The sequence below is a fragment of the Populus trichocarpa genome, chromosome 13 (assembly GCF_000002775.5).
Source record: "Populus trichocarpa isolate Nisqually-1 chromosome 13, P.trichocarpa_v4.1, whole genome shotgun sequence".
In the NCBI taxonomy this organism is placed as follows: Eukaryota; Viridiplantae; Streptophyta; class Magnoliopsida; order Malpighiales; family Salicaceae; genus Populus; species Populus trichocarpa.
In genome coordinates, this window is record NC_037297.2 from 7767619 (window position 1) to 7786493 (window position 18875).

Genomic DNA, 18875 nt, shown 5'->3' on the forward strand with positions numbered 1-18875 from the left:
GTTGTTTAATCATTTTCACAATTATCGTTTGCTTTTTTTTCTGGAGTGGTGGGTAAATGTATCATCCATTATTTTTTAAATTATTTTTATTTAAAAATATATAAAAATAATATTATTTTTATTTTTAATATTAGCATATTAAACTATTAAAAAATATTAAAAAATTAAATTTAAAAAAAAAAAATTATGTCAATTATTTGGCATCTTCGTTATGTACATACTCTATTTGTAATGCATTTCCAAACAGCTGTAATAAAGATGATCGTCTCTGCATATGAATATTTACTCTGTCAACGGAATTAAAGTTGGTGCCAGACCACAATAGTATAAAGAACCCCGAGGGCTAAAGCCTAATATACAGCAAAAGTTATTCAGGTTCTCCATCTCTCGATCGTTACCGAAAAGCAAAACGAAAACGATATGGTCTCGGAGAAAGAAGAAGACGCTTTAGAGCCCGTGAGTCCTACTGGACAGTACTTCAACAGCTCGGTTCTAAACGTCTCCGTTCTTGGTGTTTTGGAGACTGAAGTTCCCATTGATGACTCAAAAACTATCCCTTTCCTCATGGATGTTTTTCTCCCCATCAACCCACGTTTCTCTTCCATCATGGTACTCTCACTCTGTCAAGTGTATGAACATGTGTCTTATCACTTTTTTCTTTTTTCTTTTTTACGGAAAAAGCTGCAGTAGTATGTATCTTTTTCAACAAATAACAATCTCAGTCCTGTTCAAAGTCATGCTGCAGTACTATATGTTGGCCTACAGATCCAAGCTGTTCATTATGTTGCCGGGATCTCCTCACCTGTGTTAGGTCCTTTAACTATCTCAGTCGATTAATTGCACGGGATCCACGGGAGCCTAGTCATAAGCTTACTTCTTCAATCAATAGCTATCATCAATAATCAATAGCAAGTACACTATATATCTTATCCAGTACGGTGTCTACACTTGACATCTTATTTTATATTTGCTTTCTTAAACGCCTCATTCTAGTTTTCTTTACTATATAATATTTTTTCTGAATTTAAGTATTGAAAGATTTTTTATGGTAAAAGAAAATTTGTTTTTATAAAAAAAATGTGAAACAACTAAGCACAAACAGCTTATCAAAAAAGAAAAGAAAAACTAAGCACGAACACACGAGCCAAATGTCAAATGATATATAGTTCCTTGATCCACTAATTGGGCAGGTAAAAGTATGATATTTATTATTCTCTTTAAATTTTTTGGATCAATTAATGCATTATGCCTCAAATATATATGTTTCTCACTAGAAAACTGTGCTTTTTAATTTTTCTTCTTCTTCGGATAAGTAATCTTTGATTCAAATAGTGAAAGTGTGGATACAGGTTATTGATGAGAATGGAGAAAAAAGATGGAAGAAGGTGGAAGTGAAGTTCAAAGACCATGTTTATGTCCCCATTTTCCCAGCAGAAATGTCACCACAATTTTATGACAAGTACTTCGAAGATTACTTCTCAAAACTATCGTTGTCACAACTTCCACAAAGCCAACCCTTACGGGAAATTCATTTCATAAAATATCCCACAAGTAATGCAGCTGGCACTGTAATATTCAAGATCCACCATTCAATTGGAGATGGTTACTCTCTTGTGGGGGCTCTTCTTTCATGTCTACAAAGAGCTGATAACCCTTCTCTTCCCTTGACATTGCCTTCTGTCCAACCACGCGTAGACACATCTGGTGATCATGGTACCATCTTTAAGACTGTGCCCAAGATTTTCTCTTTGCTGTTCTACACCGTGTCTGATTTTTTGGGAAGCCTTATGAAGAGCAGTTTAGTTGAAGATGATCTGTCTCCAATCCGATCAGGAGATATTGGAATTGAGTTTCGTCCAATTGCTCTTGCCTCAATGACATTCTCTCTTGGTCAAATTAAACAAATTAAGGCTACTCTTGGTGTGGTGAGCTTACTTAATTTCAAGTACTATTTACTTGTTTTTTCTTCAAAAATAATAACATTTTGGCTAAGAAACCATTAGAGTTCTTAATGAATCGGCAACCACAGACAGTCAAATGGCTAAATTATAGTTTTCGAAAAACCAGATGAACTAATAAGTTATTATATCGATAAAAACATAAGGATTATATTGTTAAATCTCTTTTTTTTTTAACGGCTAGGGTATCAAATATTCATGTTATTTCATCCATTCAATTGAATTACATAATTTTAGATTGAGTTGCCTTTTGTTTTCTTCACATGAAAATCTTAGCTTATCCATGCATATATCATCCTATCTCCATACCAAATTACATGAGGATTTTTAGGCAGAATAAGTCCAAATTTTATTTTGTTCAAATTACATCCTATCTCCTTACCAAATCTTAGCTTATCCATGATAATTTTAACACAAGGGATGGCTAATGATTGAAGAGACACACTACAACATTATCCAGTTTTACCGACGGATTAATTCCGTCGGTGATAGCCATGAAATCCGTCGGTGAAAGAAATACCGACGGCTTCACCGACGGAATCTATCCGTCGGTGAACCAGTCGTCGGTAAATCTCATTTCCGTCGCTAATTCTGTCGCAAATAAAAAAACCATCCGCCGACGGAAACACCGACAGTAATACAGACGGATACGCGCGCCAACAAAAAATTCCTCGCGGGAAAATTACCGACGGCCAATCCGTCGGTAATTTTAAGGGTAATTACCGACGGCATCACCGACGGGTTCGCCGTCGGTATGTATGGCATGGCTTGTAATTTTGTTGCAACTCTCTGTGTAATACCGACGGATATTATCCGTCGGTAATCCCGTCGGAAGTTAATCACCGACGGATATTATCCGTCGGTGATGCCGTCGGTAAAGATGGCATGGATGGTAATTGTTCGGCAACTCTCTGTTAAATACCGACGGATATTATCCGTCGGTGATGCCGTCGGTAAAGATGGCATGGATGGTAATTGTTCGGCAACTCTCTGTTAAATACCGACGGATATTATCCGTCGGTATATCCGTCGGTATGTATTTGAAATATATAAAAAAAATAATTTATTAATTGTAAAAAACATTAATAAACAAATAAAAATGCATTAAACATTAAAAATCTAAAAGTAATAATATTCATTACAAATTTAATGTGTTTAAAAAACAAAATTAAACTAGAATAGCGGCGGAGCTGGAGGAGGAGGCGGAGGAGGAGGAGGCTGGTTGTTCCCGGGACCAAACGGCCAAAAAGAAGCTGCACAAGTATCGTCACCCATCTTTGATCTCATCTCCATGACTATTTGACGGAGCTCATCATAATTCGTCGAGAGTTGTTGATATTGTTGTTTCAACGCAATGAACTCCTCAGACTGGGTGTTCGATACTGATGGAGAGCTTCCAACAGTTGAGACACTACGAGTCAAACGCAAGTTGTCAGCCGTAGTGTTGGAGAGCCCGTAGACCCTGTTTTTATCGGGTCCACCAGACGATCCCGCCTCCATCCACAAATCTGGATCGAAATCTGGATGGGTCGACGGATTGTCCCCATATCTCTCCCTTAACCGGCTATTATAGGTCTCCTGAAAATTCCATCGGTAAAAAAATCATCAAATGCAATTCAAGATGCAATTCAAGAAAATAATAACTTACAAAATAAAATGAATGAACGAACATACCACGAAGTGCTGAGCACGGTTGTCCACGAACTGCTGCACCCCTTTTTGGCGGTCTTGACTCCGCACATGCGTCTCTAGAAACAGCTCCATTGGACTCGGTTCACGTCCAAGAGACGCAGCCTGTAAGGCAAAAATAGGTTGAAAGTTAAATATATTATAAGGAACGACAAATTAATTATCGATATATTTCAATAAAATTAATCTTACCATTCGCTTTGCATGTGCGCTGAATGGGACGGATCCGCCAGTGTGCGTGGTCACCGAACCATAAATTTGCCGGTTCCGGTTGTCGGCGCCAGACTGTGAGCGCCGTGAGAACCGCTCTGAGGTCACGTGCTCAATATATGCCATCCATATTTCCCCCGAGATGAATGGCGGTTTGAATTCCTGCCAAACCGCCACCTCATTCCATCCTTCAAGACCGTTATCCCTCACATGTTTTTTTGATTTTTTTTGGGTGTCATACCAAAAATCACGCAACCTACTTCCATAGTAACAAATTAGAATTTAAAACATTAAATTATAAAACAAAAATAAATATTATTTTTGATGTTACCTAGTTGCCGCGTGATTCTCCCATACCCTCCTCACAACATTGTTGTCCGCCCTATCCCACTCAAATTTGTTCTGTGTATATAAATAATTCATATAAAATAAAAATAGTACAAGATATAAAATTATAAAAATCATTTATTAAAAATAAGCTGGAAATTAAAAATTAACACCGACCTGAAATCGCTTAAACCATGCATCGATATTAGGTTTCCACTCAGGATGTTTGGAAACCTGGCTCCATTGAAACAATGGAATCTCCATCGACGATTTAAACGCCAATGTTATAGTCCTTGCAGCCTCAATGTTTGTAAACCTGAAATTAAATAAAAGTAGTAATTAATATTAATTAGTTGTTCATAAATTATGTTATAAGTATATAAAAAAAAATCTAAAACCTAAACGAACTTACATTGAGAGGTCATCCTTCCATTGTGCCTGGTACTTGCGGGTGAATTGACCCCGCTGTGAAGGCACACCGCTTCTGCGCTGTGAAACCGCGCTAGAAGAGGCAGTATCACAAGTTGGCGTAGATTCCTCGCCGTGATCAGCACCTAAGGATACGTCCTCCTCGCTGCTAGAAGAACTAGCTGCAACCGTCTTCTGACGACGTGCTGTAGATTTCTTTCTACGCATCTACACACATGTATACGAATAATTAACTTCAATTATTTAAAAAAAAAATTCGACAGAGTCTCCCCTGTACTGGGGGGTCCCAAGTTGTCGACAAAATCAAATTACACTTCCAATTTTATTTCACATCCCAATCCAATCATCCTGGATCTCAACCCAACTTATCATCATCAACACAACATTTTATTCAATAACATCATATAGAATTACAACTATGAACATTCATTTAATTATTTTATCCTAAATTAAGATAAACTAATAATTAAATGCAATTCTATATATATAAACTAACATTTTTAAAATAAATCAACAATAACAATTATATTTATAAACTAACATTTTTAACATAAATTCAACAATAACAATTATAGCAATACAAACAATAATATCCTAAATTAAGATAAACTAATAATTAAATGCAATTCTATATATATAAATTAACATTTTTAAAATAAATCAACAATAACAATTATATTTATAAACTAACATTTTTAAAATAAATCAACAATAACAATTATATTTATAAACTAATGGGATGAGTGTTTGCATAAACACATGGCAGTCATGACTCTTCATTCCATATAATCTGCATTCCTCCGTATTAACCAGCCTTGATATGTTCGAGGCATGTCCATCGGGGAAACGCAGACTCTTAAGCCATTTGTAGACTAGTAGTTGTGCGTTTTTCTCTAGCACGAAGCTTGCTCTTGGTTTTGCGACCCATGACCCATCACAAACCAACTCCATATTTTTACGGTTACAGAACAGCGCTACATCCAATCTAGCCTTGATGTTGTCCTTTGTCTTCCCCTTCACATCCATGACGGTGTTGAAAATGTTCTCAAACACGTTCTTTTCAATGTGCATGACGTCAAGGTTATGGCGGAGAAGATTGGTCTTCCAATAAGGAAGCTCCTAAAATATACTTCGCTTCACCCAATTATGGGTCAAACCAAAACCAGGAAACTTCTGCTTACCTGATTGGAGACCAAACACAATTTCACCGTACTCTGACACAACATCAAACAATTCTTCACCGGAAAGACGCGGGGGTGCAACATCATTTTCAACCCTGCCAACAAAGAAATCCTTTCTGTTCTTTCTGTACCTGTGGTTATGTGGCAAGAAACGACGGTGACAGTCAAAAAAAGAAGCTTTACCCCCGTTTGTTAGCGTGAATGCCTTGTTGTTCTCCATACAATATGGACATGCTAGCTTTCCATGCGTGCTCCAACCAGAAACCATTCCATAAGCTGGGAAATCATTGATAGTCCACATCAAAGCCGCTCTCATAACAAAATTTTGTTTCCTCGAGATGTCATAAGTCAAAGCTCCAGAGGACCACAACTGCGTCAACTCATCAATCAACGGACGAAGACAAACATCTATATTCCGCCCCGGACTGCTCGGACCTGGTATGACCATAGATAAAAACATGAACTCCGGCCTCATACACATCTCCGGTGGCAAGTTATAAACCGTCAGTATGACCGGCCAACAAGAATAAGGAGCAGCAAATGACCCGAATGGATTGAATCCGTCTGTACACAACCCAAGACGCACGTTCCTTGATTCAGCTGAAAAGGGAGGATGCATACTGTTAAAGTGTTTCCAGGCTTCACCGTCAGAAGGATGAACCATCACTCCATCAACCGCATGGTGTGATTGGTGCCATGTCATGTGTTCAGCAGTCCTTGGTGACATGAATAACCTCTGCAGTCTAGGTGTGATTGGGAAGTATCTAAGTTTTTTATATGCCACGAGAGTCTTCCCTCTACCAGTTCTGGGTTTGTAACGGGAATGCCCGCACGTCATGCACTCGGTCATCTCGGTATTTTCAAGGTAGTATAACATGCAGAAGTTAGGGCATATATCAATTTTCTGGTATCCTAAACCGAGGGGTTTCATCATGGACTTGGCAGCATAGAAGTTCTCTTTCAGCCTGTTCCCTTCAGGTAAAATGCTTCTCGCCCATTCAATAATCTTGTCATAACCGGCCTCACTCAACCCGTGATCTGACTTGATGGTGAACACCTGTGCTATGGCTGATAATTTACTGTGGTTCGTGCAGCCATCCCATAATGGTTCGTCAGAATCTCTCAACAGATCAAAAAACCTTGCTGCATCTGCATTAGGTTCTTCTTCTACGATTGGACATCCCCTGACATTATCTTCACTCATTCTCATTGCATCCATAACCATATTCCTGTAAGGATTACTGTTCTCATTTCCAACTTCATGCATGTTACTAGCACTAGAAGTTGACCCAACCACCTGTTCTTCCATGCTCTCATCAGGAACAAATAGTTCTCCGTGAGCATACCAACACAGGTAATCTTCCATGAACCCTTTGGTTAGAAGATGCATCGTTACAACATCTTGATGCAGAAACTTTAAATTTTTACACTTCCTGCATGGACACCTAATACCGCCATCAGTAAAATTCCTCGGAATAGATGTTGCGAAATTAATAAAACCCTGGACACCGTTACAATAATCCATCCTCCGCAATCCTTGGGGTGAGTTCCGATACATCCATGAACGATCATCCATGACTTCTATTGAACCTCTATAAAACATAACACAAATATTGGTTTTCCCCGACATTATCCAACAAGCTAAAACAACACTTATGTTAAATATTCATTATCAATTATCAACTATCAACGTTCATACATACAAATTTATACATATATAAATTTACAGAATTACTCACAACTTCGAAATATAATTGATAACAATTAAACAAGACACTTAAATAAGCTATTAATTATTTATTTCATCACAACGACACATTTAATTCGGTGTAATTCAAACAAAATTTCAACAATTTACAAACAAATAAAATTTGACAAAATCTAAAACAACCTATAACAACTACAAAATTATACATTCATACTACAAGTTTCTTTGACAAATAACAATTAAATAAGTACAAACGTTAACAAAATACATATACTAAAACAATAAAATTCACAATTAAATATTAAAACTAATTAAATAGGATAAATTTACTTACAAAAAATGATAAAATCTACAAGAAACGGATATTGTGAGTGCTCGTGTTGAGAATAGTGGAGAGTTTGGGATGGGTGTTTGGCTGCAGTTTGGGAGGAGTTTGGGAGGGGAGAGGTGGGATGGGAAAGAAGAAGAAGGAGAAACAGAGGATGAGAGTGTCGGCAGATGGGTGCATATAATGGTTTTTTCCGACGGTATCACCGACGGAAGTAATCCGTCGGTGATGCCGTCGGTGACAGCGCCACGTCACTGTACGGCTATCACAGTTTGAATCCCTCGGTACTTTCCGTCGGTAAAATCCCCTGACGTCACCATGCCGTTGCGTATTTCCAGACGAAATGTATATTCCGTCGGTGAAGTCGACGGTATATACCGACGGAATATTTCCGTCGGTAATTCCGTCGGTATATTCCGACGGAAATATTCCGTCGGTATATACCGACCGATTTGGAGACGGAATTATGTCCGTCGGTAATGATTACCGACGGAATATTTCCGTCGGTAATTCCGTTGCTTTTCTCCGGTTTTCTGGTAGTGACAATCCTTTCCTTTTATTTTGTTCTTATCTCTCTACGTACATCATCAAGTTCTTAATTTGGTTTTCTTGATATATATCAGACAATAAATGATGTTATTACTGGAGCAATTTTCTTGGGAACTCGGTTATACATGCAAGAAATGAGCAAAGGGTCAAGCAATCATTCAAATTGTACAGCATTAGTGCTGCTTAATACAAGAATGTTTCGTAGTTACCAGTCAATTAAAGAAATGGTAAAACCCAAAGCAGAATCACCATGGGGCAACCATTTTGCCTTCTTGCATGTCCAATTACCTGAGTTGGTGGCCAGCACTGAGTTAAATCCAATAGAATTTGTCAGGAAATCTCAGCAAATCATCAAGCGAAAGAGAAGCTCTTGGGCTGTCCATCTCACTGCTGCATTCGTTGAGACCGTGAAGAAATTAAAAGGACATGAGGTATGCTAGCTTATCTATAAGGTCTCTACAACAAAATTGAATTTTTTTACGAATATCATTAATATTATTGATTGAAGGCATGCTTGTAGGATGCTTGCTAAAATGATATTACGTAATCAACCATGTGCCTCAGGTAGCAGCCCAATGCATTCATAAAACACTGCTGAACGCAAGCGTGTTAATAACAAATATGATTGGCCCAGTGGAAAAGATGTGTTTGGCTAATCACCCAATCAAAGACATGTTCTTTGTCCTTGCTGGCAATCCTCAGGTAGGTTAATTAAATTTGTCCATTCAACAAGAAATTAATCACTTATCAAATTTCAACAAAACAGTATATAACATGTGCAGAGTCTTACCATAACAATTGTAAGCTATATGGACAATCTAAGGGTTACAGTGGGAGCTGAGAAGGGCTTCGTAGATGTCCAAAAGTTGAAGTCATGCATAGAGGAAGCTTTCCAGATGATACTCAAATCTGCTGCCGGTGAAATTCAGCAAATGAAATAAGAGGGAATCAAATCATATAACAATTTCGTTTCCAAAACTCTTACTATTTATTTTTCTTGTCATTTGAATTATAATGTTAATGGGAGCTACCTAGTTTGATTAAGGATGGATATTTGCCGAGTTAATTATATATAAATCATATATTTTATCTCTTTGCTAATTTCAATTGAACTCTTTTCTAATGAGTTAATTATATGGATATTTTTATTCATTGCAGAGCCTAAAAGTGTCCAAAAGCACAGAAACGGTAGCGTTAGAAGTGAAATTCTACTGATGCTTATTTTTAACTATATTGTCACACCCGATATTACGGTGATCTTTTAAAATTAAGTAAAAAAAACAGATATCTAGTATTTTATTCTTAGAAGGGAAAAATATCTGGTCACTAGGAACCCTAACTAATCAACAAAAATTATATGATATGAGACTAATTACGCAAAAGAAAAGATACTATCACCCCTTAAACATCTTACCTGAGGTAGACTGCATTGCTGATTTTTTCTTAAAATTGCTAAGAATTTGTTGTTTTTTGCTTTCGATGGCCTGCCTATAATATTACTGACTTTGGTGTTATTTGAATATTCAACTACAAATACTTTTAACCGTGACGTTGGTAAATATTGCATAAAAAAATATGGTATTCCTGATTTTGGCGTCGGTAAATATTGGGGTTTAGAATAATTTCTAATTCTAGTATTTGATTTATAATTATGGCATTAGTAGACATAGAATGCATTCCTAATTCTGACATTAGTGAATATGGATGTTCCTGACTCTGACGCTAATGCATAAACAAGTAAAATTTTGAATTAAAAGCAAAACATATTTTTTTTGTATATTTGCATTGATGGAGCCTTCTTTTTTTAAAAAAAGAAAAGAGAAAAAAAAAGAAGACAAGTATATATTTTATACCAGTTCACATTTCACAATATAAGTTTACAACCCAATACTAAGTAAAGTCATCAAAAAACATGTGAGGGACCCACAAAAAAATCAAAAGGGTCCCCAAATTTTTTGGAATTTTCTAATATCTTAAAAAAGTTGTTTAGTTAGATATTAAAATAAAAAAGAGAAAAAAAAATGGACAGGAGGATATGTTTTCCAAAACCATCAACCAAAAAAAGAGGTAAGTTGGGCCTAAGACATAGGCCCAAGCTTATCTTAACAAATACAACCTTAGTAAAAAAAAATAGGCCGACTAGATCTAAGATCTAGGCCCAAGCTGATCTTAATAGTTATTTTTCTTTTTTAAGTTGGATCTAACCCAGCCATACAGACTTAGCTTAATACAGCCGATCCAGCTTGGTTATTTGCCCAACCTAATGACCAAGCTAGCCATTGTCAGCAAGTATGCGTGAATTATTCATGCATGCTAGCAATAATCGCATGGTATGGAAGAAGACTTGACTGGTGTGCTGTTGCAAAAAGCGAAGCTGATGGCAATGGTGTGTCTGGTTGATCGAGTGGCGCCTCTGCGATGACCCTCCTATCCTTCTCTCTCTTTCTTCTGTGTGTTTTTTTTGTTCTCCCTACCTCTCTCCATCACCCTCTCTAGTTCTCTTGGATTTTGTTTTGGTCTTCTGACTCTATGTTTTTTTTGGCTAAGCCCTAATTTTTCTACATGAAATTCATCCCTTATCTCTTAGGATGACGATCTCGTGAATGAATATGATTGTGGGTTAGGTTTGGCCCATGTTTGGATAGGATGAGAACATCAACAATCCTGCCATTATTAGACTGTTGGAGCTGAATTTTCTTTGGGTCAAAGGAGAGTTGTGGGGCGAGGGAAACTAAACCAACTACCTAAATAGGTGATGGACGTCTTGGGCATTGAAATGGATCTGATTTGGTGTGAAGTTGGTGAGGGAATCATGCTTACTCGAAGCTATTTTTTGGCGACCTTTTCATGCGAGTTTCTGCTTCTAAAGGACGACAAGGATGAACAATCACCTTCACTCATGTATCTGTCATATCGTAAAGGAAGGAAATATATTTTAGAGATGTACAATCCTCATCGTTTTGCTTGGTATCATGCGTTTAGACAAGGACTTCTAGGTACTCATGTCCTTCCATCATATTATATTGATTCATCCTCTTTGTACCACGCTTCGCTTTCTCTTACAAGACAAGGGAGTGGTGCAACATTTCATGTCCTAAAAGTTAACAACTCGATATCCTCAGACATTGATCCAAGCTATATAGCTTGGTGGGATAAAAAAAATGTTTCCTCAATTCATCAATATCCCTATAAGAGTCCTTTCTCAAAGTGAAAATAGTAATTTTTCTTTGAATTTAAGTAAAAAGACTAGACCAATATCGAGAGGGAAGGAAAAGGCTTCCACCAACGTAGTTCTACCTCCACCTTCCTTTCAAAAGCATGGTCGTCCTGAGCTACAACACCAGTCCTTTACAAAACAAACTTGGGAAAATAGCTCTTCACTTTATGCCTCCATTCAACATAAGACAAATAGCAAAAACAAAGGTTCAAATCCCCTCCCTCCACCTTATAGTCCTAGAGAGGTGGATAATTCTTCTAATAAGACACCTATTATAGACCTTGATAACACTCCTCCTCAAATTTCTGCTTACCCTGAGCATGATATTGAGGATAAGGATTTTAAGCTACTTTCTCCACTATTTTCTCCTAAAGAGGTGGTTGGTTTTTCCATAGTTGTTTTGGCATTTAAGCTACTTTCTCCACTTTAGGTCTTTCTCTTTTTGTTTTTATGTATATTTTATACTTATCTTAACTAATTTCAACCTTTTTTAATTGTTTCAGATATTCAGGATTCAAATCTTCCAAGTAGGTTGGATAATATCCTTGAGGTGATTGCAACACTTATAGAGTCTTCTGCCATACCTTCAACTCTTTATGAGGGTTATCCTAACAACATTGATGGGGTGTTTTGGATTCAAATTATATTGCCAATGAAACTAACGATGACGGCGAAGAAAAGGTTACTTTTAGGCCTCATACACATGATGTTGTGTCTCAAAAGCTTGCATCTACTTCTAAACTTGAGTCAATGCCTATTTTTTCTCTCGTGTCTAACCTACTTATGCCTTCTCTTATTTTTGATGATGTTATAAGATCTATCATTTTAGTTGGATTATCAGAGTTTTTGAAGAAATAATTTAAACATGCTTTACTAAGTGGATTGTTCTCTCTTAGAGGTTGGTGGATCTTTAAGTCATCCAAGCTTATTGAAAACTTGAAGTACTTTCATGTTGATCCTTCTCCTTTGATGGATATGATGGGGATGTTTTTGAAGGATGTGGATTCTTGTTTGTCACATCGTCAAGAAGTTAGCCAAATAAAAGTGATGCATAAAAGGATGAGAAAATCACTATTTATAGAGATCATATATCCTTGTTTAAAGGTAAAGGTGATTTTTTGCAACTCAAATGTCGCAAGGTCACGCTGCGATGACAGAGGCTTTTGTCGTGCCTCCTAATGAGGTGTGATGTGTTGGGAATGTTTTTTGGATTTAATCATAAAATTATGATTAATGTTTAGGAGTCGCCACCTAGTATTATGGTCACTAGGAACCTATGGTCTACGAGAGTTGGGTAAGGGACTGGTTGTGCAAAGGGAAGATACATCACCCCCAGTGCACCCTACCGAAGGTAAGCTGCATTGTTGTTTGATTATTTTTCTAAGTCTGGTTTCTATTTGTTGGTCACGTCTATGGTTCAAGGTAGATCTCTCTTCATGAGAGAGTCTCTACCTTATTGGGTTAAATCCTAACCGTTCTAAAGTCTAAATTTTAACATCGCATTTATTTACACCTTGTATCTTTAATACTTGAGGTTGTACTTTATCGTGTAATTTTACACCCTACAAATATTAAAGTCTACATCTGAATCCTAGAAAAAAGATTGGAAAAAGGTTTTTGATATCTTGGCCAAACCCTAATGGATGATCATAAACTGACTACGATATCTATTTTGCATTTTAAAACATGAGAAATATACAATTTTTGTTCTTATGAAGATATGCTTGGGAAAATTTTAGGGTTTGGCCGTATGCATGGAAAAAAAAACATTTTTTTTTGTTTTCTGAAAGGGGAAATTAATTTAAAATAATTAACATTTTTTAAAAAAATTGTTTTGAAATTTTTTGGAAATTTTTTGGAGAAAGCAGAGTATTTTAATACTGGATTTGTATTTTATAGTGTAAATATATAATCCGATTTTATGCAAAATTGGTAGGAAAAATATTTGAGAAAGTCGCAATTCTTTTGAAATGATTTTTGAATTTTTTTTCCTTTTTTTTAAATAAACATAATATCATAATATAATATATATTATATAATACTAAATATATGGGTTGGGCCGAAATCGACCCAACAAAACCAACTCTTTTAAGGGGTAGGTCGGGCTGGAACAGGTCCAGCCCACCCCCAAAGTTAATTATTTGCAGAACGTGAACAGTAGTTCACGTTCTGCATGCAACCAAAATGGTTGCAGAAAATGGAGGTTGACGAAGGAGGGACTCACTTGACGAAGGAGTCTCGACCATGATCAGGAGGTTGAGCTGATGGTTTGGGCGGCATTGCTGGGAGGAGCGGTGGCCGGAGTCATTCACGGGGAGAAGAGGAAGACTCCTGCAGAAGTGAGAGAAAGGAACAAACGGTGGCTATTTCAGGTATGGGGGTGGCCGACTGGTGGTTAGGCTAGCTACATGTGGTGGTGCTGGTGGTGGAGAAGATGGTGGTGGCTTTGGTTGGTGGCTGGAACGGCGGAAAGAGAGAGAGGGAGAGAAAAAAATTGTAGAAATGAGGGGTAGAGGAGCTTGTTTTTAGCCGACTTTGAAACCCGATTTTCTTTCTACTCAAGCCATGAAATCCACCCCTATTTATAAGGGTGGAAGAGGGTAATCTTGTCTTTCCAGGGGAAAAATTTCAGCCCTTGATTCGGTTGGTAAGGATCCCAACTGTTGGTTCAAAGTAAGCACCATGAATAGTCAAATCTGACAGTTCAAGGCTGCCTGAGTTATCTACTTTAGATCGACGTCGGGGTTGTTTTGATGATAATATGCCTGAACGGACCATACTCGGGGATAGAGGGATGTCAGATGAATATTTTGGTTCATGTGTTGTTAATTTTGGTGAACATATAAGGCATTAAATGCACCTGAAAATTAGCCACCCGGGCAGCCTTCTCGGGTAAAATTAGGGAAGACAATGAACAGTGACCAGACGACTCGTCGTCTGGTCAGCTCTTTTGGTTTAAATAAGGGATGTTTTTCAAACTTCAATGGAGTCCTTCAGCTTTCACATTTGTTTAATTGCACACCTATTTAACCCTAAAATTTTTGGAACGCGGTTTACATCGCGTTCCCAAACACACCCATAATTGCTTTCTAAACCTTAGCTTTATAAAAAAAACTAAAATAATCTGCTTTTTATTTTTTTGCATACAAAAATCTATCTCATAATAATTTAACTAAATAAATATTTTTTAAAACCTATTTTTTTTAAATCATAACTTTAAAAGTTACAATAATGTCAAACACAAACTAATATGGATAAGATGATAATTGATGGAATTATTCAATGTCAACAATATATGTATAATTACTCAAGTCTTATTCAAAACAAATATACTCATAAAGATTGTCATAACCTAATTTTGGGTCTCCTAAAATTCTTTATGTAAACTTTTTTGAAATTTTAAAAAAAAATTGAAAACATAAAAAGTTCAAAAGTTAGAAAAAGAAATATATATATATATATATATATATATATATATATATATATATATATATATATAATGGTCATAAATGGGTGAGCAATTTAAAGTTGGCAAAAAATGGGATAAAGAGGGACTTAATCACACAATGAGAAATTGGGATCAAATGTAAAAAAGATATTAAAGATTGGGACAAACTTGTAAAACAATTAAGTTTGAGGACTTAATTGAACTTTTGATGGGCTTAATTGATTTATTCGAGGGCTTAATCAAAAGAAAAATTAAGTTTGAAAGTCACTCAATTCAGCCAAAATTGAAAGAACTAATTAAGTTCAAAGACTTAATTAAACTCTTAATGGTTTAATTGACTTAATTAAATGACTTAATTGAAATAAAAACTATGTTTGAAAACCTAATATGGGTTTAAATTGTAAGAACTAGAAGTTTTGGGGACTAATTTTGAATTTTAATAAGTTAATTAGTCAATTCAAAGGTTTAATTGCCAAGAAAAGAAAGTTTAAATGTCAACTAAGAGCTTAACTAAAAAAATTTAAAACCAAAGACTAAGATACCAAAAGCATGTATATTTAGGGATTAAAATTGACTAAATCAGAAGTCAAATTAAGACAAGTTAAAAGTTCAATGGTCAATTGAAGACCAGATTGCACAATTTGGAAACCAAAGATCAATTTATAAAAGGCATATGAATTAGAGGATGCCAATAAATATTGTTAGGGATGGGATTGCATGAAATGAAAAGTTTTTGGGTTAATTGAAGGTATGTGTGCAAAAATTAGAAATTCAGGGACTAGAATGAATTCCTAAAACCCTAATTTTTAGGGATTCAATATAGGTGACTTTTCATTTAGGTTTTAATGAATAGAAAAGCGATACATTATTTAGACATTATTCTTCTTCATCTTCATCTTCTTCTTCTTCTTCAATCTAGAGGGTTGATTGAGGGACCACTGTCAGTGAATGAATGTGGTGTTTTCGACCACTTCAGGAGCTCTAATTAGCACCAAATATCTGAGAAACACTTTCTTTTTTTTTATGATCGGTCATCCTCATCAAATATTTATATAATATTTGTCTCGAAGAACTTGACAACATCTTGTCCCTAATCAGTCTCGCATACCTTAACAGATTTAAGTTGATTAATGGTTAATCTTTCAAGCAATGAATGTGGAGTTCTAAACCTCCAAGTTGAATGTGGTTTGTTCATAGTGATAGATTTATATCTCATCTACATGTTTTTGGTCCTTTGATAACATGCTACATGATTAATTCTTTGCATAAAAGAGTATACTACCTAATTAACCTTGATTGAAGAAGAGGATCACCTATAAAAGAGCCAACTTTAAGATTGTTCTCTCTTGGTAAAGTTTATTGCATAAAATAAAAAAGGAAACTAAACATCATAACTCAGAAGGCTATAAAAGAAAGAGAGGGAGGGAGGGATAATCTTTCAAAAAATAACCTATCCTTGAAAAACCAGCATGAAAATGGTGAGTGGTTTTGTAAATTCTTGAATTTGCTTTAGCCTATAAAAAAGGTATATTTCTAGAGAAGATGGGGGAATTAAGAAAACATAGTTCAAGAAAGAAAAAAAAGGAAAAAGAGTAAAGGAACAAAGGGTTGAAAGGGAGATGGAAACAAAAAGAAAATAAGCAATAATATATAAAAAAAGCTATTTTTTTACTGCATTTCATGAGTTGATGTAGTTTAATGGGCACACCCCTCTTTAATGCCTTTTGAATCCTTAAATGATATTGTTCATCCTTTATTTATAATTAGTCATTAGTTTAATATGCAATATATGTGTTTTAATATATCAAATCATGTTTTGAAGTAATATTCATGCTTTGAAATGTATGTTAAAAATGGTATTGGATGCATAGTTTGATGTTTTAGGATAATTAAGGTTATAATAAGAGTTTGTTTAAATGGCAGCCAAGTTAGTTTTGATGTTTAGGTTAGTCATTGGATTTTGTTTTGATTACATGTGTTGATAAGTGATTTATCAAAATTATGATGATAGGTTGTTTCTAGTTAGATGTTGTGTTTAATCAAGCCATGTTCATGATAATGTTGATTGAAAACAAATGTTATAATCAATGTGACGGTGTTTAGAAATACATTTTTAAAGTTTTTTTATTTGTCTAAATTAGTTGTTGCATTGCTTCTTCTGTTTATTTTCTTGAGTTTTGTTCTATAGTTCAAGCAAGTCAGTAAGGGTATGTTTAAGCTAAATTTAATGAGTTTAGGTTATTATTATAGAATTTTGGTCAGTTTTAGGTTTAAAGCCTTTTATGGATTTTTTCTACATTTCCGAGTTAGTGTTCATAAGCTACCACTTTGATTTCCTTACAAACCAAAGTTTTTGGCATGTTTGTGTGCTTTGATCAAACCCACATACATGATTGTTCTATACTCAAAATTAGTCATTTTATGGCCTACTTTGGATCAATTAATCGTTTAACCATTATGAAGACTTGAGTTTAGGTTTAAACAGTTTGGATTGGTTCAAGAAATATTTGACATATTTGATCCCATTCAATACGTCTTTCTGCTATAATTTACATGTTCTATGTGCCTTTGGTTTGATGTAGTTTGGTCCTTTACATCTGATTTGGTTTGTGTTTTTAGCTATGTTTTCCATGTTATTGAGATGTTTAACCAAAAATCCTTGTTTGATCTTTGTAATTTTTGTTTTGACCTTGTGTTTTGTTTATGTGTTTGGACCAAGCCATGAAGCCCAATCCACTTGATTGGGTTGTGAGCCTTCAGGTTTTGGGTCAAGCTAGGAAACCTAGTTCACATGACTAGATCGATCATTGTAAAGCCTAAGGTCATGTTTGGCAAAGCCAAGATCCATAAAAAAAAAAAAAAAACGTTTTTGGCTTGTTAAAGCGTGTTTGGCAAACACGTCCTCAAGATAATTTTTAAGCTTATGATTTTTAGCTAAGAGTGTGTTTGTCAAACACGCTCTATTGTTTTTTCACAACTTTTGTTTTGTGTTTTGCCAAACACCCTCTAGTTTAATTTTAATTATTTTTCATATATTGTTTTAAGAAAAGGTACTATTTTGTGATTAACTTGGGTCTTTTATACTATTTTTTTTTTTTTAATATTTGAGATTATAAACTTATACGTAAGACACTTTTCATGTATTATATAAATTATTTTTTTTAAAACAATAAAAAATCCTTTTTTCACACACACACACACACACACACACAGATATATATATATATATATATATATATATATATATATATATATATATATATATATATTAAATTGCATATGGCCAAGTTTCTTCAAAAAAAATTGTTTACATTTCTTAATAAAAAAATACAAGAATATGAAGGAAAAAAAGAGAAAAAAGAACAAAAATACATTGCATGATTTAACATTACTTAAAAATACTACAAACATTAAAAAAAATACTTTTTATATTTTACTTGCATCATGGATTTATTAACTAGTTTATTAAACTCGTGGTGGCCTTGACCTAAATTTAAAAAAATATACAAGAAAAACCAATTTATTTTTTTAATATCAAGAATTACAAACTTATACATAAAATGTATTCTTAATATTAAAAGAAAAAAAATTAGTTTTAGAATTACTAGATTTGATCCATATAGCCATAATCTACCTTCCTGAAGTGAATTTGTTTTAACCGATAGACAGACTAATATTTAGAAAAAACATAAAAAAATCTTAATAATAAAAAAAAATAGAATTTATCTTAGATATGATGTATTAAAAATAATATTATCTTTCCTATACATAATTAATTTTCTTATCCAAACCTTCTACATTAATTAAAAATTTCAATAAAAAAATATTATA

At 34.9% G+C, this 18875-nt stretch overlaps 1 protein-coding gene across 1 annotated transcript; it reads left to right on the top strand.

Annotated features, from left to right (window-relative positions):
* Nucleotides 1-279: 279 nt before the first annotated feature.
* Nucleotides 280-9510, top strand: LOC7465646 (wax ester synthase/diacylglycerol acyltransferase 4). Its single transcript, XM_024582958.2, has 5 exons — nucleotides 280-609; nucleotides 1350-1925; nucleotides 8454-8810; nucleotides 8944-9081; nucleotides 9162-9510. The coding sequence occupies exons 1-5, from the start codon at nucleotides 421-423 to the stop codon at nucleotides 9318-9320; spliced, it is 1419 nt and encodes a 472-aa protein (XP_024438726.2). The 5' UTR covers nucleotides 280-420; the 3' UTR covers nucleotides 9321-9510.
* The last annotated feature ends 9365 nt before the right edge of the window (nucleotides 9511-18875 follow it).

Coding starts and splice junctions, on each gene's coding strand:
- LOC7465646 (XM_024582958.2), top strand. CDS start 421: ATGGTCTCGGAGAAAGAAGAAGACGCTTTAGAGCCCGTGAGTCCTACT. Junction 610..1,349: donor CACGTTTCTCTTCCATCATG/GTACTCTCACTC, acceptor GTGTGGATACAG/GTTATTGATGAGAATGGAGA. Junction 9,082..9,161: donor TCCTTGCTGGCAATCCTCAG/GTAGGTTAATTA, acceptor TAACATGTGCAG/AGTCTTACCATAACAATTGT.